This window comes from Sparus aurata, chromosome 6, assembly GCF_900880675.1.
Source record: "Sparus aurata chromosome 6, fSpaAur1.1, whole genome shotgun sequence".
NCBI classification, from domain to species: Eukaryota; Metazoa; Chordata; class Actinopteri; order Spariformes; family Sparidae; genus Sparus; species Sparus aurata.
The window spans coordinates 11,666,801-11,688,999 of record NC_044192.1 but is presented as its reverse complement, the minus strand read 5'-3'; the positions used below and the strand labels follow the sequence as shown (position 1 = coordinate 11,688,999).

At 42.5% G+C, this 22,199-nt stretch overlaps 1 protein-coding gene across 1 annotated transcript; it reads left to right on the top strand.

Moving 5' to 3' along the window:
* Positions 1-691: 691 nt before the first annotated feature.
* Positions 692-21,785, top strand: tead3b (TEA domain family member 3 b; the record flags this gene model as incomplete). The annotated part of the gene is made up of 13 exons (XM_030419102.1): positions 692-926; positions 9,634-9,698; positions 11,212-11,274; positions 14,214-14,225; positions 15,159-15,284; positions 15,386-15,426; positions 15,610-15,666; positions 16,134-16,198; positions 16,286-16,425; positions 17,466-17,639; positions 18,132-18,275; positions 18,382-18,534; positions 19,543-21,785. Coding segments are annotated over 13 exons (1,389 nt in total), but the record flags the coding sequence as incomplete, so codon positions are not given.
* Between the last annotated feature and the right edge of the window lie 414 nt (positions 21,786-22,199).

Genomic DNA, 22,199 nt, shown 5'->3' with positions numbered 1-22,199 from the left:
ATATAACGTTTCAATCATCGCAGTGTGCACATCTGTTATCGACACATCGCAGACCGTGCAGTGTCAAATAACGAAAATTAAATAAATTTTCCGATGTGTTTTTGCGAATTTTTCTACTCTGCCACAATTTTTTTCATATTGCAGAAAACCAAAATATCCCAATTTCATTTTTTTTTCCAGTATCGTGCAGCCCTGACTCAGATCCTCCACATCGTTTGGCCCGTCAAGCCTGCACGTTACAGAGTTTTCCCGGCTAACATCTAGTTTAACCGCCCGCTGACTTGAACGGGGGTAAAATAATTCGGTCGGTGCCTCTTCTCGTCTTTCTGATGGTGAAACGAGTCATCTCATGGGGGTTGTGACACTTGCTGCTTGTTTCACAATGTAAGCTTTTTGGGCCGGTGTGCGTCGTGTAACGTTGTAATTACGCGGTTTGGCCACTATGTCGAATTTGCTTCAAAGCCTGGCGCTGATCGTGGCAGCTTGTTGTTGAATGCTTTTAGACAAATGTGGTTCTCTATAGAGGAATAGGCTACAGTTTACACAGACATTATTTGTCCAGTCAATGTTGATAATAACAAAAACGTAGAGTATCACCCATCCTGCAACTTATCCGATCCGATGCAAAATCCGATCAAAACAACTAAGCAACTTCCGCCTTTCTTCCACAGATCTCCCACAGATCCTTTGATATCGGGGCTCGGGGTCGGGCCCAGGGGGAGCCGCCACCATTGCGTCCAACGAGTGGAGCGCCAACGGTAGCCCAGAAGATGGGCTGGACGGGGACAACGAGGACAAGACCCTGGACGGGGACGCCGAGGGCGTGTGGAGCCCCGACATCGAGCAGAGCTTCCAGGAGGCCCTCGCCATCTACCCTCCCTGCGGCCGGAGGAAAATCATCCTGTCAGACGAGGGGAAGATGTATGGTGAGTGCGCTGGATAACAGCCAGGGCGACAGAAAAACAACAATTACATGGAAATGAATGCACAAAAATGAGAAAACCATCCATTCCTCAGAGATTTTTGTGGCCAAAAGGCAACAAACACCCACCGTGGTGCCCCGGAAAAGAGACGAGAGGAATACTTTTCCCTCCTCTTGTGCTTGTGTCACAGCTTTGACACAGAGGTGAATGTTTTCTTTCCACGCAGAGCTCCCTGGAACAAGTCTGTACCTGTTGCGCTGTGACCCAGGGGCAGGTTCTTCCAGTCGCACCAACGCTCTCAGAGCTGGTTATTGCCGCCTCGAAAGCATCTCGACTCCCCTCCCCTTGATTTACACCTGTCTGTTCCTTCAGAGCCTTTACGGCCTATTTTTATGCCCACTGTTTTTACGGCGTCCTCTCTTCCTCACCGCACTTTCAGTTGCAAAACCTGCTCGTTGTTTTTTTTTTTAATCGGCGAACGTCATGCTCTCGTTGCTTGTTTCCCCCACCCCACCCCACACACACGCACACACAGACACACACACACACACACCGGTATTGCTGGGAGAGTTTTGCCTGCAGGTGACTGGTTGACGCTGGTTTCTAGAGAAGTGTTTTTGTTTGATGCCGGCTTGCCCGGTTAAATGAGCAATAATTAGCCCAGCGTGAAATCGAGACTCAGGAACAAAAACATCACATTGGCATGCCGAAGATTTAAACATCCATATGGTTTCAGAATAGTTATGCTGATTCCTGCAGCGTGTTCATTAAAGTGCAGGTGTTGAGCCCCTTAATCTCCCGAAAAACTCCAGATGGATGTGTTGGCAAGTTCTCCGGTAGAATCAGACATCCAGGTGTAGGAAATTGAACGCATTTGTCCCTCATTATTTCAATCCCTCTTTCCCATTCCTGTTGTTGAGACAGTGCACGCTTTCCCTAATTAGATTACACATTTGAAGTTTGGGGATTTTTGCGCTGAGCAGCAGTAAACGTTGATTGACAGGGATCGGGCCGCTTTTCTCTGCCGTCTCGCTCGCCGCTGTCCTCGATGAACCTCTCTCTGGGTTCGCGAAATTATGTTATTTTCACCATCGTAATTCAAATCCCGCGAGCCCCCGCTTTGTGAGAGCTCCCTGCCCTTTAATTATTGTCCAACATGTCTCAAAAAGTTGAAATTGATTCCCGCTTCAGAGAAACCATAAAAGCCATAAATCATTGCCACCAAAAAGGCTCAGACAGGCTGTGTGTTTTAGAAGCATTAGTGTTTGTTTTCATGAGCTCCGTTTTTCGGGTGGCTTGACGTCAGATGGGATTCTTTTGGCGTGATTCACAGGCAGGTTTTGATATTCAAGGAGAAGCACATACCTGAGATAACTGAGTCACTGTAGCAGCTACTGTTGCTGCTCCTGATCCTGTCTTAAGGAGTATAGTAGGAGGATACAAGTAGTGGATGGGCCAGTTAGGAAGCAGAAAATCTATTTTTGTCTGATAAATTAGAGAGCCGCACCTCAATACTATTTGTGTTATGGATTAATCTGTTGATTGTTTTCTCGACTAATCCTTAAAAGTCAATGAAATATCGAAAAAATGCGAAATATGCTCACAATTTCCAAAACCAAGAGACTCTTCCTTTACCAGCATACATGACAAATAAGACATTTACAACGCTGGAAGCAGCAAATCCAGGTTGAAATGATTTTTTTTTTTTTTTTCAAATAATTGATTCATGGACAAATCACTGCAGCTCTGATTCTAAAAACACTGTCTGGCTTCACCTTCTCCGTTAGACAATAAAAGATATCTTAAGACATTACCTCGGCCTCTAAGATCTCGTGATAGGCAACTGTTTCCTGACATTTTTATGAACAGTCGCTTAATTACTTGGAAAATTAAGTGACAGGTTAATTGACAGTGAAAGTGATCATGAGTTGCACCCCCGGAGGAGAAAGAGTTTGTACATTTAGACTATCAGTCTGTTTGAAATAAACGTTTGTGACCATCCATCAGATTTTCATTTTAGGCAAATCTCAAAGACACGTGTTTAAAAATAGTAGTATTAGTGAACTTATTGCAACTTTTCCAGGGAAAAAAACTAGGCGTCTCTGCCAGGGAGGTTCTTTTAACCCGTCTCCATTTGTTTGTTGGTTGGTTGGTTGGTTGGTCAGCAGGATTACATAAAAACTGCTGAATGGATTTTTCATGAAACTTGGACGGAGGATTGGTCTCAGCCGAGAATAGACCTCATTAACTTTTGGTGCAGATCAGGATAAAAGGGACAAGATCCAGGGCTTTTAAAAAAAAACTTTTGTTAATTTCCCAGGACATAATGCATGATATGATGATGAGGCAGATGCCTATGCGTGCATGATTCGATGGAGATCCTCGATCTGGTGATATTAAATTATGGGTGTTGGTGTATGGGTGCATCTATGGCTCTTAAGTGGCTCTAGAGCTCGATGTTGGATAAAGGTTTGACTGAATTAAATGGGACTGTCGGGCCTTGGCAGTGGTATGCACTCTACTGAGTACCTTTCTAGTTTACAGCATGCTTTTGCTGACCTTAAGTTGCAGAGGCCTGAAGCACAAATCACTGCAGGCATCTCTAAATTTACCTAAATAACTCCCCAGTCCCGTTTAGCAGGGCAGTGTTGTGTCCCAGGCTCCATACATTTGTCATGAGAACGTCAACAAAGAGGCCGGCCGTGCGCAAACCTGCCCCCTTAGCAACAAACTGTCAGGACCCCTTTTAGAGGCTGGCCTCTTTTTTTTTTTTTTCTAGAGCACTAAACACCCTCTCCATTTACAATAAGTCATCTGAGGCTCCACTGGCAGAGCCGAGGCATGCCCCAGAAGAAGCCTTCTCACAAGGTGATTACCTCAGACATCTAAAAGCTGCCCTGACGTGAGGTTAGGGGAATGTTAACGATTGCACTGTATGTAATACTGTCTACCTTGCAGTCTCAGACTCCCAGTGGCCTCCAAAAGCAGGCAAGTCATCCCTCCCATTGGGAATTCCACTTTTTTTCTGCCAGGATTTTTTTTGTTTTTTTTGTCATTTGCTGGGAAACGTCTGCAAATTTCCATTGCCTTTGCGAGATGACTGTTTTTATACATGTGTATTGGTTGCTCTACAAACCTGTCTAGACTTCCCAGCAGCACTGCCAGTCATTTACGTAGCTCAAGGGTAACGAAAAGTTCAAAGGAACATAACACTCGTTTTTAATAAGTCACACATGTGAACGATCACGCCGGTTGTTTCAGAACATGAGCAAAACTTAAAATAGCTGTTCTCGAGTCAGTGATGTAATCAGTCATAACAGAATACATCTAACTGTCGTAAAGCTGTCATAAAGTCTCGTAAATCTACCACAACAGTCAGGAATTCAACCTTGACACCAACATGATCACCTTTTCTATTTCTCTCTTTGATACAACTCATGTCCGGATGGTAAACATAAGGCCACAGCCAGCAGCCAGGTAGTTTAGCTTAGCTTACCTTAGCATGAAGACATGAAACAGGGGGGAATCATGTAGCCTAGCCCAAAGGTTACAAAAATTCACGTCTTCAGCTCGCTAAATAACACATTTCATCTTGTTTTTCTAATCTGTACAAAAACCAAATAGTGAAAACAAGTCGGTGGTGTGCTGAAACAGGAAGTCACCGCCCCCAGCCAAGAAATAGTCCAGCACGTAGGTTTACGTATGAGTTCGCTGCAAAAACATGAAAGCTATAATACAAGATTTGATTAGAATATGTCGTCATACTACACTGATTGTCTCAAAATGAAATTTTTAGCTTTTAGAATTTAAATGTAACAGTCTTCTTTACCAGGTAATTCTGAGGAAATTGGTCTTCAGAGGATTTTTAAAAAAGGAAAAAATTCTGGCTTTTAGACCAAATTGCTTGAGCAAGGAATTTATATTTTGCATTTTTAGAGGTGCACTATGTAGTTTTTGGCAGCACATTTTAATCAGGAGATAAAAATCTCCATTGACTGATTTTTTTTATGCCATAAAAAACCCTTAACTCCCTAAACCCTAAACTCTTTGTTTTAATGACTGAATAAACAAACTGACCTTAAAGGACAGTTTCAAACTGTTTTATTTTCTTTATGTGTGGCGGACCCTGCCACTTTTCTAGCTCAAACAGTGTTCCGGGGACCTTATTTTCCTCTGAGAACAGCTTGTTTATTCAGTTACAGAAAAGATAAATATTTCTGAGTTTGTACTATTAGCTCATTGATAGTGTAAATAATGGCATTTGTATTTCTTCTCCAAAGCCACATAGTGCCCCTTTGATTATAGCACACTGCTGAATTGAAGGCCAAGTAAAGCAAAACACAAATTTAAGTGTTAGTTAGTTAGTGTCAGCTCTTGAAACAAGTTTATTGTAGTAAAAGGGGTATGTGACTTTACCTTTTTTTTTTTTTGAATCCTTATGTTATTAAATTTTGATATTTCCTTTCTAATTAAGGCATGAAAGACACATTCAGGATCAGTAACATAACATACCATGAAAAGACAGAAACTATCAAATAACTTTTAAAACAAGACCATTCAGTTCATTTTAAATCTGGGCAAGCAGATGCCCGTTTTTGCAGCGCGAGATATAATGTGTTAATTAATGAGCAGTAGAGCTTCTGGTCGGTGGATTTTGTTACATTTCGACCAGCTGTGTCTCCTGTTTACAGCCCCTATGCTAAGCTAAGATAACCGACTGCTATCCGAAGCCTTCCATCTAACAGACAGACAGACAGACAGACAGGAGGCCGGTGTCCTTCCTCTCATCTCGCCTCGCACACATTTTGTCGCACTTCCCAAAATGTGACCTTTGATTTCTGTGATTTTTCAACTCATTTGTCTCTTGCAGGTAATAATCTGCTGCAGCGTCTTTTTTAGAAATTTGAAAAACTAAAAGCGAAAGAATAATTGCAGCTCTGAGATAATCGTTCTCGGTAGAATTCAAATAGTTGGCGCATTTTACACCCGAAGTTCAGAGGAAGTGCCTTCAGAAGACGTGTGTGTGTGTGTGTGTCGAAAAAAATGCCGTCAGTCTTGTTTTGCGTGGGGGCTGTACTGACATGTCGTTCCACGGCGTTTTCTGGCCCAAACAGGTCTGTCAAACCCTGAGCACACACACACACACACACACACACACACACACACACACCTCTCTCTCCCTCTCTCCCTCAGCCCTGCAGCTGTCACTAACTACAGAGAACCCTGGGTACCAAAAAAGAAAAAAAAGATTTCAGTGCTTGGAGGGAGGCTTATGTCTCTTTTGACCTTCGGAGGCCGCATTAGGAATAAGCAGCAGGTTCGGTGCGCACACCAGGTTGCTGTGGAGGTATAAGAGAGGGGGCTGGGCGCTGTAATGATGACTGAGCAGGCCTTCCCTGTCAGCCCCCTCACTGAGATGTTAGGAATGTTTTCAGTCATGGCTGAGCAGTATGTTAGCAATTTAGGATTACCTCAATGTTATGAGAAGGGAGGAGGGGAGAGAATATGGGTGGAGAAAAGGATTCAGGAGAGGGAGAGAGGGAGGAGGTGGGGGGGGGGGGGGGGGGGGGGGGGGGTGAAGAGAGATTACCTTTTTACTCACTATCTTAGCGTGGAAGTGGAAAATTCCAGCGGTCATGTAGTAAAAAGAAAAAAGATAGGCGTGTCCTGTCAGAGAAGAGGTTAAGAATGGCCGCCTGCAGCGATCTGAGTGGGTGTTGAGCAATCAGCGAGGGGATTCATGAGCGGCTCGGGAGAGAGAGAGAGAGGGGAAGACAGCGAAGTGCGGGGGAAAGAAGAGGCTGTGGTGGACGCGGAGCGAGGCCGTGCATTGCGATTCGTACCACAGTCTGTGTCAGCACCTGTCACGTTCCCCCCCCCCCCGCTGTGTGGAACATTACCACCGTCTCTCTCTGACCCCCCGCCATGTCAAGTCTGAGCAGATCTCGGCTGCCACGGCTGCAGCTACCACTGACGACGTGGAGAGCACCACCCTCTGTGTTTCCTCTGATGGGGTTTGAGAGAGCAGCGTGTTTGAATCATTTGGTCAGCTTATACGACCCGTCCAACTTGATCACTGTTTATAAAAAAAAAAAAAAAAGTGCTGATTATTCTCTCTGTGCATACCAAGAAATCCTGGGATATTTTAGATATCCTGCGTGAGGTTGTCAACAATCCGGCTACATGTTTCGTTTTCGTAGGCATCGACTCACCTCTCCTGATATTACTGATCCGGAGCCTGTTGAATCAGCTCTGTTCAGATGGGTTTTTTTTTGTGTGTGTGCCTGAGGTTGAACACAGGTCTCCCGAGTGATTATGTTACCCCTCAAAATGTCATGTGTGCGCCACGGTTTTAAAATTTGATGCAAGGGTGTGAAGTGGACGATGGGGGGGGGGATTGTTTGGACTGATTACCTCAGTGTTTGAGCGGATCTTCTTTTTTTTTTGTCATGAAGTAGTGTTGAATATCATTCAGGGATTAGCCCTTGGTAAGCGCGAGGGAACAGTTTTAAAAAATCGAGGGGATCAGAATCCAGTTTGTCTTTTATATCACAGTGCAGAACACAAAGTGCCTTTTCAGCATTCGACTTTATAAAAGTATATCTGGAGCTGTAGTTGTTTGCCCACTTGAAAGTGGCGTGTGTGCAGCGAACTGTATATCACATAAAACAAAAGTAGTCATTTCAAATATCACAAAACCAACCAGATGTTGTGCAAGAAAACTGGAGATATCGTTTCAGCTCCCTGACCACAGAGCTGCACTGTTCAACAGATGAACAAAACACATTTTTGATTTACCACGCTGTACCACCAACTTCTCTGCTCAACACTGTTGGAAGAGAAGTTCGAAAAAAAGAAACATAAATGGTTTGATATTTTTGAACAATCTCCATTAAATTGTGAACCAGAGAGTTAGCTGTGTTTTTCTGATTCTGTCCTTTTACGTCTGCTGTAAAGGAATCCACCGCACCATTCTCAGACAAGTCTCTATCTTTCTGTTTCCTGCTTCATACTGTATCTCAGTAAATACAGTACTTTGCAATGAGATATCTGTGAAATCAACAGCAGAACTCTGTGGTTGGGACGATGCAGCGTCCCCCCCCCCCCCCCCCCCCCCCCCCCACTGCTCCTCAGCTGAGGAGATTGAGAGTGACAGTTGCGGGGTTTCGAACTGGCATTGTTCTCTCTCCCTGCCATCCTCTGCAGGGATGGTCGGCAGCAGGTGCTGCTGTCCGTTGAGAGCAGGGTCACACTGTGGTGTTGTTTTGGGAAAAAAAAGGGGGCTGCTTTGCTGCCAGGTGGCAGTTGTTGGCAGAGACAGTTATGGCTTTGTGTTTCCTCCAAGAGTTACAGCATCAGCTGCCCCTTTTGCCCCTCTAACCGGTGACCCCACACCCCAACCTAATGGCCCTAACCCTGGCTCTAACCCCTGCTTCTCCCATATGAGCATGTGTGTGTTCGCCCAAGCTCTGGCTGTGTTCGCAGGCCCAGGCCAATCAGACTGGCTAGCACAGATGTGACAGGCCTACAGGAATGTTAGGAATGCGGAGGCGCTGGAGCGGGCGTGTCCATCCTTGGCCCGGGGCAGAGGGGGGACGGGCTTGCTCAGTATCGGCAGACAGTTCAGCTCTGCTCTGCTCTGCTGGCCGACCGCCGGGCCGACTGACTGGTTGGAGAGTATGGTGAGTGCTGCAAGCCTCCTGGAGATGGCCTGCAGTACTTTTATGGTAATTGCTCTAACCAGGGCCTTCTGGAGGCCAAGTACTAAAGAGTGTGTGAAAAAAACAGGACTTGTTTCTCCTGTCATTATGTGTCTGGATACTCTAACGTCTATAAAACCTTGTTAGACACACAGTCTGTTGTCTGTGCCTGTGTGTGTTTAAGAAGGCACATCTTGACCAGGTTTTGTTGGTGTAAATATCTGTCAGCAAGTTTAGGTCATTATTCATAGCGATACAGCGGTTCAACCTCTCCCTTTGGCCCCAGCGTTCAGCCACAGAACCCAGTTAACGTGACTTGGCAGGGTTGGAGTGAAGTGAAAGGGACTGATGGATTGATTTCCCCCCGAGACAACATAATAACGCGTCTTTTTTCTTGCACTCCTCACACTCCGAGTACAATTCTCTGCTTGATCCCAGCTGCGTGCTGCTGTAAAAGGCAGCGCTTGCTAAAAATCTGCACTGATTACGAGGGGGATCGCAGGCAGGCACGACTCAGAATATACGCCTGTTCTCCGCACAACCAGTTTGTGCGGAATGTCGAGAGTAGATGTTATGTCATGAAAAACACAGTTCTGTTTTTCTAAGCAGTCTGTAATTAGGCTGCAGGGCCACATGAGCAGACAATACTGAGGTGTGAAGTGAGCAATAAAACAAACTTGGGGGGTAAAACAAGAAAATCAGCCTTTTTCGTTTCTGACTTGTCGTAAATAAGAAATGAAATGTTTGAATATAGTCTCCAGTAGGAAACAGAGGTGTTATTGTGGCCTGTGACCTGTGACAAACGTGTGTTTGCCCTGGGTCTGAGGAGCTCTGGGAAAGGTCACGCTGTTGTTCCTTTGACACACATTCAAGGCATGACAACAGCGCCACCTTGTGTCCGGTTTAGTGTCAGTGACGCACAAATGTTTATCTCCTGTCACGTGTTCTTGCATCCTTGTTTGTGTTTGTGACCGTGCTCTCCTTCTTTTTCTTTTTTGTTTTGGTTACAGGTCGCAATGAATTGATAGCGAGGTACATCAAGCTGCGGACAGGGAAAACCCGCACAAGAAAACAGGTAAAACAAGTTTGAATGGGTTATTAGTTTTAACACAGTCATGCATGAGTTTGTGTTTTTGGTTAGTGCATGTATGAGAAGGAACTAACACATCGCCAGAGTGGTGAAAATGGTTAATCGCTGCAGCAGTTGTTCAGTTTTTTAGGACTAATAGTTCCTGATGTCATGCTAGTGGATTGCAAGTTATTTGAAGGATAAGTCTGGTTTTATTATTTATATTTCTAGTTTCTTGTTGTCAGCAAATCCCATAAAAAGACCAAAACCAACACTGTGATAGTTGTTCAGCAGCTTTCATTTACCTGTCCAGTCTGTGGCCCTTATCCCCAAAGCCTGTTTTCTTCTATTGAGCATGTAACAGAATATCAGCTTCCAAATCATGTCGATGGTTCAGTGTCTTGTGATTGGTCTTGGTCTCAACCACTCCAACCCCCCCCTAACATGTATCTGCACTATGTAACTGCAGCGAGAGGGTAGGATCACAGCGTTACATGCACATTTACAAGCACAAAATGCCAGTTTCTACATAATGTTACTTTAAAATGTTGGAGATCTGTGATAATCCTGGTGTTGTTTGAACCATCCGTCCATCACCGTCTAATTTAAAGGGAGGGAAGGCGATTCATGAGAGTCTGAGTCTCATTATTAGATTGTCAAATACTGTTGTTTTGGGCTGTAATTTCACTCTGGAATGGGACTCAACGATCATCTTTCTACAGAACTGCCTTCCTGACCTTTAATGAATCAGATCAGCAGTTGGAAGGTGCTACAACCAGCGAAACCGGTTGGTTATTCAAATTGCTGAAGCCAGTCGATAAAAGAGGGAAAAACACATTCTCCATCGAAAGATTTCTTCAGTGTCGCTCTTTGCTCCTCTTCTAATTTGATATACTCTCAAGGTCTGATGCTTTAGCACGGAAGCTAACCTATGAGGGTGCACCATTGTTGTTCCCAAATGAAGGGTAGCGTACCTTCGTTGGTCGCTACACCTCAACCACACCCTGCTGTACACAAGATACACCGTTTCTACACTTCCCCTTCATTGTGCATGCAAGCAGGTGTGCGATGCAAGCTGATTGTCGGAAGGTGTAGCCCGCAGCGGACACGTACCACTATCTGACAGTAGTTCCTCAAAGGACAGTGAATGGTATGAACCACTGCAGTTTGGCCACAAGTGCGTAACTCACATGATCTGATGGCCTCGCAGATCCAGAGTCTGTGAGGATTAAACGAGGCTTCAGCTACACATGAAACACTTGTTTCGGAGTATCAGTCGATTGAGGGTTTTGGTCTTTTCACGACATTTGGCTGCAATAAGAAAAACATAGACTATCACCAAGCTTATCCTTAAAACCCCATTTACTGTTTGCATGACGTAGTTAAAACTTTCACTGTGCATGTTAACTCTGTCAGCATGTATGTGTGTGTACATGACTGCACTTGCATGCATGTGTGTGCGCGCATCTGAGTACATGTTGTTTTTTTATGCTCAAAAAACTGTCTCGCACCCCTTTAGGTGTCTAGTCACATACAGGTGTTAGCACGGAAGAAAGTACGTGAATACCAGGCGGGTATAAAGGTAGGTGGCTGCCCGCCGCTCGGCGACACTGACTGGGCGTCTCTTTCCTCTTTGGTTACGGCTTCTCCTCTTTCTTCCCTTGTCTTCTCTCTCCCTGTCTCTTTTTCCTCTTCCCTCCTCTTGGCTATTCTTCTGTGCAGGTTTCTAGCCACTTGCAGGTTCTCGCCCGGAGAAAATCTCGCGAGATCCAGTCAAAGCTAAAGGTATGCGCTTCACGGCGGGCTCGGCGGGGCTGGTAAAAAAAAAGGAAAAAAGAAAAGGCTTGGCTTTGCACTAACCTGCTAATTTGTGCACATTATTATCAGTCCTTGCTTTGATGCGAGGGCAGCTCCTGCGACTTAAGTGGATGCAAGCTTTAAAGGATAAATCAGATAAATATTCTTGAGGAGGTATTTCTCTGATCTCTCCCGGGGGAGCCACGGTCCTGCTTCTCTACCATGCATGCCGTGCACAAACAGACAAAGCTTTTTAACTTGTGTACGTCAGCGCTGCACCGCGAGGCTAATCGCACGGTAGTGAAAGTATAGTAACTGATCCTGAAGCTGCTTCTTTAAATGGAATGCCACACAAGCTGCAGTGATGAGCACAGTTAAGTCGTTCAGCTGCATGTTGCTCCAGCTCTGTATCTTTCTGCTGTGCGAGCCATGCTGCTGCAGCATACTGTACTTCTCTGAGACTTCCTCTTTCCCTAAAACTCTCTCTCCTGTGATACCTTTAGTTCCATTCATGTGTGTGTTTGTGATGTTTTTTCCTTTTTTAAACTGAACAGTCAAAAAAACCCAAAACAATACTGTTTAACTTTTGTCATCACACTGTGTGACTCCTTCTGACTCTACTTGTAGTTCTTTCAGTCCCTCTCGTCTCTCTTTGTTCTTCTCATTGTTGGTTTATACGTACATAACACAGACACGTGTAAATCCTGAAGATATTCTCACTTTCAATAACTTAACCCTTTAAGGCAGACTAATCCTCGAGCATCCACAACTGACACGTTCTGTGTAAAATGAAAGTATAAAAGATAAGAGTCAGGCTCGTTTTGTTTCAGTAATGTCATGAACACTTCAGTTCACCCAGCAGCTGCTAGTGTGACAATATGTTGGGAAACGGATGCAACCTTCTTACCTCCTTACATCTCATAATCTTTTACTTTTTAAGTAAGTGACTGAAAAATGTACTGTAGGAAAAAGAAAAAAGTCTTCATCGCTAAAGTGACAGGACAAAACATTATCCGGCCTCGTCTGTTATGCCGTCAAAAACTGTTTCCAAAAGTTTACAGATCTTAAAATTAAAGGTTCTATTAAAAACATTCGGTCACTAACTGCTGTATTCCATTGTTTCCCGTTCCGTTGCATTTACGTCACAACGCCGCTGTTGTTCGAATCATCTCCCCCCTAAGTGGTTGTCAGTTTTTTGCACCAGCTAACGTTGCTAACACTGCATTGTTAGCTAACGTTAATAGAGCTATCTCAAGCTAACGTTAACGTTGCTAACTCTAGCTAGCTAACTTAGAGTATCCTGAGCACATGCTGTAGAACTCAGCCATTTTTACTTTTATTTCTTTATTTTTTTTTACTTCTTTACTTTTTTGACTCACAGAACACAGATACCATGTGACACAACGGCGTTAGGCTATCGGCTCGCAAAACCTTGTCAGAAGCTGGAGCCAACTGTCAGAATTCTTACACAGACATTTAAAAATGATCAGTTAACAATTATAATAATGTTTTTAAGGAAAAGAGACACTTTTATTCTGCACGTATCTGTGGATGGGTTCGTGTTAGAAAATAAAAATGTTATTAATATGACCTTTAACATCATTTTCCAAGCACTTTCCTTCATGTAATTGTTCTTAGTCTTCCATATTTTGTGTGTCTGCTCTCAATATAAACCAACAGGTAGCAGTGTAATGACATTATATCAGGCTTGTAATATCTTGAATGGAGACTTCTATCCTCTCTGCTCCAAGGGTTTCAGTTATGATTTCTTTAATTTCTTTCTTTGATTAGATTTGTTTTGCACATAAAATAATCTGCATATTGTCCCCTGAACACAACACGAGACAACTGAGTCGACTCATTTTTGATGCTCATGTTTTTTAACCCACTCTCAAAACTCTTACATACTGTATGTCAGCCGTTCAACATGTATTGAAGTCGTTTGTTTTTACTCAGGCTCTGTGAGTTCACCTTTGTCGGATAATAGCAGAAGCAGCAGCAGAAATAATTTCCAATGCCTCTTTACTTTTTTTTCTTTACCTTATCAAAAGTTAAATATCAACTTATTAACCGTATATGCAGCTGTAGCCATACCCACATCTTGTCCCTCTGTTTAATCATTCCAGCTTTTATGAAGTGAAGCCAGAGTGGTTTATTTGTCAAAGAAACACACATCAACAAACTAGTTTCCAAGCCACTCTTACAAGTTCAGATGGCTGACTAGAGAGCAGCTCCTTCCTCTGGGGAATGAAGTGAAGTTGTAGCATCAGCTAAACAAACACGAAGTAAATGTGTGAGCGCTAAGATGGCTACCCACTGTAGCACCAGCTGTACAGTTGACATAATACACTGAGGGCTTGCGCTACAACAAACCTCCAAGGACTCCACTTTTAAGTATTTGCGTCACGTTTCTCCTCTGTCGGGCTTACAGTGTGGAAAATGTTGTGTTATAGAAGTGTTGTGTTCAAGATTGAGCAGTGCAGAAACTGACTGGGAACTCAAACATTCTTACAGGTTCATACATGATTTTAATTAATTATTGGCAACTGTTTCAAGCTTTTACAGCTTTCCAATGAAATAAATCAAGAATTTACATTAAGTTTCGCCGAAATCGCTTCACCCAGTAGTCTTCACCGTATTGTGATAATGTTGTACTGAACCATTCTCCTCATACCATTATCCCAACTGAACATTGTCACCTGGTTTCTCTCTTTTTTGATTCAGGCGATGAATTTGGTAAGTGAATCCGACTTGTGCAATATGCTTCCCTCCCCCCCCTTTTGTTTGGCAGAACCTGTGCAATGTCCCCTTTGCTATGGCCCTCTGCTGGCATGGCGTCCCCTGTAATGATACAGTTCTTAGGAAACAGCCACGCTTTGAGCACAACTGTGCTGCGCATCCTGCCTGATGTAGCGTAATCCCCTCCCCAAAGCCTTTTGCCAAATGGCAAAAAAGTCTTGCTTGCTTTGCATAAGGTGTGGCTCTTTGATTCGGGGCTTCTGAGGCATCTTTCCTTTAATTGCAAAGTCGTAGCCGATTAGCACAAGTGCAAACGCAAAAAAAAAAGAGCAAGAGGATGCATTTTAAATTGTGTTTGGTGCATTGAAATAAAAGCTTTGATGTGTTTCTAAGTCAAAAGATTTGACATCATGAGCTATGGACATGAATTAGTTGGCTTTTTAAAAAATATCTGCATAATAAAAACTCAAACTTGTACATTGTTGTACACTGATCGATGCAGAATGGATGCAAATCTGCATTCCAAACCAAATGCACTCTCTTCATCCTTTTTCCTGTGGTAATCTCGATAACGCATTGATACGTGATTTGTCCTGTGACCTGAGCTTGAATACCAACGCTGGACCGACGCTGCTTCATCCTCTCTGTTCTCTTTTGCTTCAGTCTGTCAAGCTGTTCTTTCAAAAAAAAAAAATTTTACTCTAAGCCATGTAATAAGTGTTTTTACTGACTCAAGCTTAGAAGCTCTCCTCAAGATTATCAGCTACTTTAATACATTTAGAATTTAGGTGTTGTTTTTAAAGCTGAAAAACGCAGCGCTAGTGTGGAAGTCTTAATAATACATTGCTCTCTAAAACAGCAGGAAGTAATGTTGAGGCTATGATGCCACCTTGTGGTTGACTCCCGCCATTCCTCCTTCTGAATCTGTAGGATCAGGCGTCTAAAGACAAAGCCTTGCAGAACATGGCAGCGCTGTCGTCTGCACAGATCGTCTCCCCGAGTATGATAAAGAATCCTCTCCCACCGCTGCCTCCTGCCCCCTACCAACCAGCCAGAGTGAGCACATTTACACATTTGTCAGTTCTTTAGCCAATAAGATGACACTGGATTTGATCTGAAGAAAAATGTATATTAACATTGTTTTCTTTACTCTCCAGTTCTGGCCTGCTATCCCAGGACAGCCTGGACCCTCTCAGGAGTAAGTAAAACCCGTCTGCCGAAACCCCCACAGAGATGTTTGTGGGGTGACGTCAGGTTGCATCTAGTTTCTGAAAAAAGAGAGATTGAGTTAAATACGTGAGTGAGTGACTGAATGGGCAGGGTTTGTTGTCAGGTGGGTATTGCAGGGCATGTTTAACGGATCACATTTTTGCCACACCAGGCTGGTTCTAGATCTCAACCCGGGAAGGACTCCTGGGTTTGGCCGCACCAGCCATGCGTAAGTTCCCCCTAGCCGAGGTCCACAACTGTGAGCACAAAGCAGCACTAACTCCTCTGCCACACTGTATTGTTCTGTATGTTTCCTGCACTGATGTAAAAAACACCGCCAGGCAAATTAACTGCTTCAAATTTTAGTTGAGAAGAAAAAAAAGGGACTGGAAAGACAAATCCTCATTGACATACATTCACTGAAAAAAAGCAACAACAAAAAAAAAATCTATGAATATTTTAATCAATCTTCGTAGATTTGTTAGTTAAAAACTGCATTTTATAGATGCTGTTTTGCATCGTCGAGAAGCAATGAAGCAGGTGGACTTACGCCTAGCTGGTGCAACAACACATACTCTTTGACTAACAGATTTTCACGATTTGAAAAAAAAAAAAACATTTATCAGAAATACAGTAGGAGCCATCTGCAACAATCATCCGATACTGACCTTCTGTGAAACATTCATTGTCTTTCAGTATCAAACCTTTTGCACAGCCCCCGTACCCAAGCCTATCAGGTCCTATACCACAATCCATACCGAGTAAGTTTGAAGTAAAAATCTGTGATAAGTTTCCCAAACTGTGGGCATCAAGGTTGTATCCATTTTTGTGATTGTGTGTGTTTGTAGCCGGTTTTGAGCCATTGGCACCTCCTCCACCACCAAGTGCTACTGCAGTACCCGTGTGGCAGGACCGGACCATCGCCTCCTCTAAGCTGCGCATGCTGGAGTACTCAGCCTTCATGGAGGTCCAGAGAGACCCCGACAACGTGAGTGAAAATTTACTGCAAGGCTTCCTACTTCCAGACGTGGATGGATTACTGAACAGGCCCGGAGAGGTCAGGGAGCCACGGGGCTTCTGTTTGAAGTGACTGTTGAGATTTCTGGTTGGAAAGTCACAGGGTTCTGTTGAAAGCAAGGTTCTGGTCAGGTTGTGTTGCTTTTTTTGTTTGTTTTGTTTTGTTTGCCTGACCAGAGTTTTTGTTCAACACTGAGTATCTGCCAATCAAATTCAATCCAGTATTAGTTTTTCTGTATTTTTCCTTCATGTTGCAGTTGCATAACATATTGAGGCCACAGGAACATTTCAGTAAACTACAGTAAATTCTTTTACCACAGTAAAAAATAGGACGGACCCATTTGATTTCATCCCAGAGGTGCCCAATAGTTAAGAATTTTTCTTTGGAATGTTTTATTACAGAAATTGTATGAAACCCATGACCAAATAAATTAACTTCCCTTTTTTGCTGGGAACCACTTGGAATCCACTTTGAAAACTACTGTCCTATAATGTTTCTTATGGCGCACTGTAGCTTTTTTAATATCTGTGCAGAGGAGTTTGAGTGTGGATCTGCTGTGGCCGGAGTCTGATAGCCTCACTTAGACTCAAGTGTGAACTAAATACCAACGTTCAGAGGCAGTTTTTGAACAGACAGCTGCACCTGAGAATCATGATGATTAAAATAGACTCAAAATGAGCACAAATAGACGTAGGATGACTACAAATGATACAGCTGCATTGTTTGTGACTGCTGTATCATTTGCATCATAATCCTTCAATGCATATGGCAAGAAAACATGCAGTTTTGGTGGTGGTAACATCCCTGAACCAACCCTAATCCTCTGATACCTGCCGTTCAACAAAGGCTAAGAACAACAGAATGTTTCTGTGGCGTTTGGGTCTGATGTCAGAGAGCTACAACAACCGTATTTCTTTTCCTCAAAAGTGAACAGAATGTCATATTTTGATTTGCGGCTGAGGTTCTTGAGTTTAACCACATCTTCCTTTTTTGTTTTTGTCCACTTGCAGTACAGCAAACACCTGTTTGTCCACATTGGACAGACCAACCCCTCCTACAGCGACCCACTCCTCGAGGCTGTGGACATCCGGCAGATCTACGACAAGTTCCCTGAGAAGAAGGGCGGGCTGAAAGAGCTTTATGAGAAAGGCCCACAGAACGCTTTCTTCCTAGTTAAATTCTGGGTGAGTTGTTCCCAATAACCGACTGAAATGTAATTTATGTTTAACCTTTTAGCTCAGTGGGAGGCATTACAATTTTCACAGAGTCCCATTACAGAAACTAATGCTTTTTCTAACAGTTACTTCACATACATCCACATTTTTAACCCATATAAATACTCATGCAGATAAGAGGCAGGAAAGTAAAGATTATATTAGATTATACAAACCACTTCCTTCTCTTGTGACTCAGCCGTTGTTTTCTTAACTTGGTGAAATGTATTATCTCAAGATTATAGTGAAGGCATTTCACAGTGGATTGCTTCATCGTTGTACCTTGCAGGGCAGGAAACTGTCTTTGCCAACAGTGTGTTGTCCCCAAAACAACTATACAGAAACACCGCGGACATACCTTACATTTTTCTTACAACCACACAGTTCACGTGTGTGCATATGAGGTAGTTGCATACAGCTATGTAATTATCACTAATCTGATTAAATATATTCCCTCCTCAGGCGGACCTGAACAGCAGCGGCATGCAGGACGGCCCCGGTTCTTTCTACGGCGTCAGCAGCCAGTACAGCAGCCTCGAGAACATGACGATCACTGTTTCAACCAAAGTCTGCTCGTTTGGCAAGCAGGTTGTTGAGAAAGTAGAGGTAAGGACATGCTTTGATTCTGTACTCTCGCCTCAAACAACCGAAACAAAGTCTTTAATTTTTCAATTTAATACTTTGTGTTGTTTTTGTTTTGTTGGTGGCACAGACAGAATACGCCCGCCTGGAGGGAGGAAAGTGTGTTTACAGGATCCACCGCTCTCCCATGTGCGAGTACATGATCAACTTTATCCACAAACTCAAACACTTGCCTGAAAAATACATGATGAACAGTGTTCTTGAAAACTTCACTATCCTACAGGTAACAATCACTCAATTTCATCGAATTGTTAAAGGAATAATGAGCTGTGATATTGGTTTTCCTGCAGAGAATGAGATGAAGTGATTAAGACCACATAATACCTCTCCACTGTAGGCTAAATGTGAAGCTACCACCAGCACCCAGTTAGCTTGACTTAACATAAAGACTAGAAAATAATGCGAGAAAGTTCATCTGACACAAGAATTCTAACTGAATGTTCAGAGCATGTCTGGTGTCAACGGGTTGTGTTTGTAATTTTCTGGTGTTTATTTTTTTAAACAATCAGCCAGCTGTTAAGTTAATATAGTGGACTATGAGCTGTAGTTTCCCTTGTAAATACACCAACCGTTTTGGCTTTTGCAGCTACAGTGTCTCTGGGCTCGTAGGTAGAGAAAAAGTGATGGGGAGGTGGAGTAGAGGCAGGGCAGCCCAGCCTGTCCGCTCTAACTAACGAGTCCAGAGACACTTTTGCAGTGAATAGGTCTGTTTGTTTACCAGGACAACTACAGCTCATAAACCACCGTATCAGAACTGCAAGAACAGAACAGACACTATACCAGAGCTACTGTGTGAGTTAACAGTTTCAGTCAAGCATCGAGGAGGCCACCAGTGAAAACAATTAATTACAGGTGGAGTAGGGTGGCTCTTACCAGAAATCTGGTGGGATCAATAATAACAGGCAACAGAGAAACTTCTAGCCCAGCTTATAACCCCCTCAAACCCACGACGTGTTGTTTTTACAGTGTTTTTTGTATGGGTTAAACACACAAGATACAATGTGTTAATTAGTCGTAAGCCTGGTTAGTTGTTTCCCTGCTTCCTGTCTTTTTTTGCTAACCAGGTGCTGCTGATACAGCGTACAAACATGAGAGTGGAATCAATGTTCTTGTCTAATTCTTAGCAAGAGAGCCAATATGAGTACTTCCTGACATGTCTAACTCTTTTCTAAACAAATTGTATTTCCAAACCAACTGTGCCTCTTCACATTTCTCTCCCTTTGCCCCTCAGGTGGTGACGAACCGCGACACCCAGGAGACCTTGCTCTGTATAGCGTTTGTATTTGAGGTTTCCACAAGTGAACATGGAGCTCAGTATCATGTCTACAGACTTGTTAAAGACTAACAGCTCATCATCAGGGAGGTTTTGGAAAAGCCAGACAACAGCGTGACACAATCTCTCTTCGACCAGTTCAACCATCCAGGAAAAACAGAAAAAAACAAAAAAACATTCAATCCTAGACCGAACTAACATGGACACATTCTATGCTTTAAAAAAGTCTCTTTGGCAAGGATAAAAAAAGAGTGAATCTCAACGTGCCGACACGCAAAGAAAATTTTGAAGAATTGCGGATTTTTCGAACAACTAGCTATCTTCCATGTGTTTAAACATGCTTTAGATGAAGTGGGTCACTTTCCCGAGGTAACTGATGGAGCTTGAAATGTTTTATTGAGGGAACGCGAATGTGTTTAGGGGTTGAAGAGACTCTTACGGTATCCAAGGGAACACACTCTGAACAATAAGAGAAGTGTAAATAAGATTGAGAGCGTAGAGAGAGAGAACAGGACCACAGAAGGGGAAAACCAGAGCCAAGTGGTGTTGTTGCAGTAGGTTTGTTAGGAAAGCAAGTGCCTTTTCTCCAAAGAATATATCATTGCCTGCCACTTTGGATTGCCTTTTTACTACCTCTTGTTTTTAAACAAACAGAAAAAAAGTCAGACAGGTGTATTTTGTCATACAAAAAAAAAAAAAATATTGGAAAGAAAACCTCTCACATCTTGTATTCTGGCACACAGAGGAATGGGATCGGATAACTAATTTTTCATGTAGCCTGTTGTTTTACAAACAAAAATCGTCCCACGTTTTACAGTCCAAGTGTACAGGGAGAAGGTTTATTGTGTTACCGTACTATTTAGGTTCTGCTCTTTTTTTTTATGTTTTATTACACAATTAAAAAAAAAAAATCAGGTCTTACAAGCATCTATCTATAACTGACTTGTGACACTACGGATGCTTTGTACCATTGCTCACCTGAAATAAAGCCAGGGCTTCGCCATCCTTGTGAGATCCCCTTGTTATTTCTCTCTGTTTGAAGACGTGTGCTTGGTTGCACTTAAAAAGATCAAGAAAGGGAGGGGAGTGAAGCAACAGCAGTGCTTATTTTCTGCCTTGAGTTATGTAGCCTAATGGAAATAATGAATTGTTTCTGTACTGTGAGTCAGCGGATGCTAAAGGAATATGTGTTACATAGGAGAATCTGAGGGGTACTTTATGTTTCATGTTTGTGATCAAGTAACTCAGCACAGAGACCATGGTTTTAAGTGGAGAGGAGTTAATCACTGTTTCTTTTGTTTAAAAAAGAGATTGTATGCTGTGAAGTCGGTTCATTTGCTTCACCCTTCTCCGTGTAATGTGTGGAGAAGCTGCATTCGTTGATAAAAGTTCAGTTTTGATATTTAAGACAATTTTTTACTGACATTACACATGTAATAATTTTTGAAATCAAACTAAATAATTGTCTTGAAACGAGAGCTATTGTCTCTGTGCTGTGGAATATGACCATTGATTGTTATTTATAGGGTTGGAAAAGAAATAGCGGGAGGGCAGGGTGGGGTACTGGAGATGTATTGATCATTTTCCATTGTGATGGAGATGTTAAAAGTATTGCAGGACCCGTATTAGAGACAGGAGGACTGTCTTCCTATGGATCCTGCTAGACAAGTGTCTACTCTGTGTGGTTCACTGGACAATTGTGCTATAAAGGTTCAAATTTAAGATATTGTACGGTGGATTAATTGCACCTGGCTTTGAATGTCATATTTCACAAGCTAGATACAATAACACTCCTCCTCTAGCAGGTTTCTCAATTTATCTTTTATACAGATTTTTTTTTTTTGTTGCCATTATCAAGATTAATGTTTTGTTTTGATTCTGTTGTCTTTTGACTTTCAGTGTTTGCCATATGCTTCACTGAAAATAATGTGTGATTGTGCTGATATTGATAATTAATAATAAGATATCTAATGTATCATATTCTGAATGGTGTGGGCAGTTTTTTTTTTTGTTCTTTTTTGTTTTTTTTTTGTGGTTTAAGGCGGTTTACTGTTGTCTTTGTTACCATTGTGCATTGCAATTTTATACTTCAAAGTAGAGGTTGGACTATGTAATCAAACAAATGTATCTAACAATAAAAGACGCATGGTGCCTTTGGGGCCATTTTCCCCCAGAAAACTTATTAAACATGTTTGTAAATTTGTTTTGTCCCTGATGTTTTTATTCCTACTGATATAGAAGAGGCCTATGAAACCAAAAGTTAGAGTAGGCGCTGGCTACTATTTCATTGAATCGAAAGTTAAACTTAATACTTATTTAATAGTAGTCATTAAGTCTTAATATCCATAACATCTCCCCGTCAATAAAATAAATGATCCTTCAGTCATAGAACCTGAGGGGTTAGCCTTCTCGTTTGCATAGTTAAGCAGAAATGTAAAAAGAAAATACAGAAATAAATAACTGTGAAAAATAGAAGGAAAATGCAAAGGGAACAAATACAGAAGTTAATAGTAAACAGATATATATATATATATATAAAAAAAATAGGAAAGTAAATAATTAGGAGTATAATACAAAGATAGATTTATACAGAAGCAAATAAAATAAAATAAATT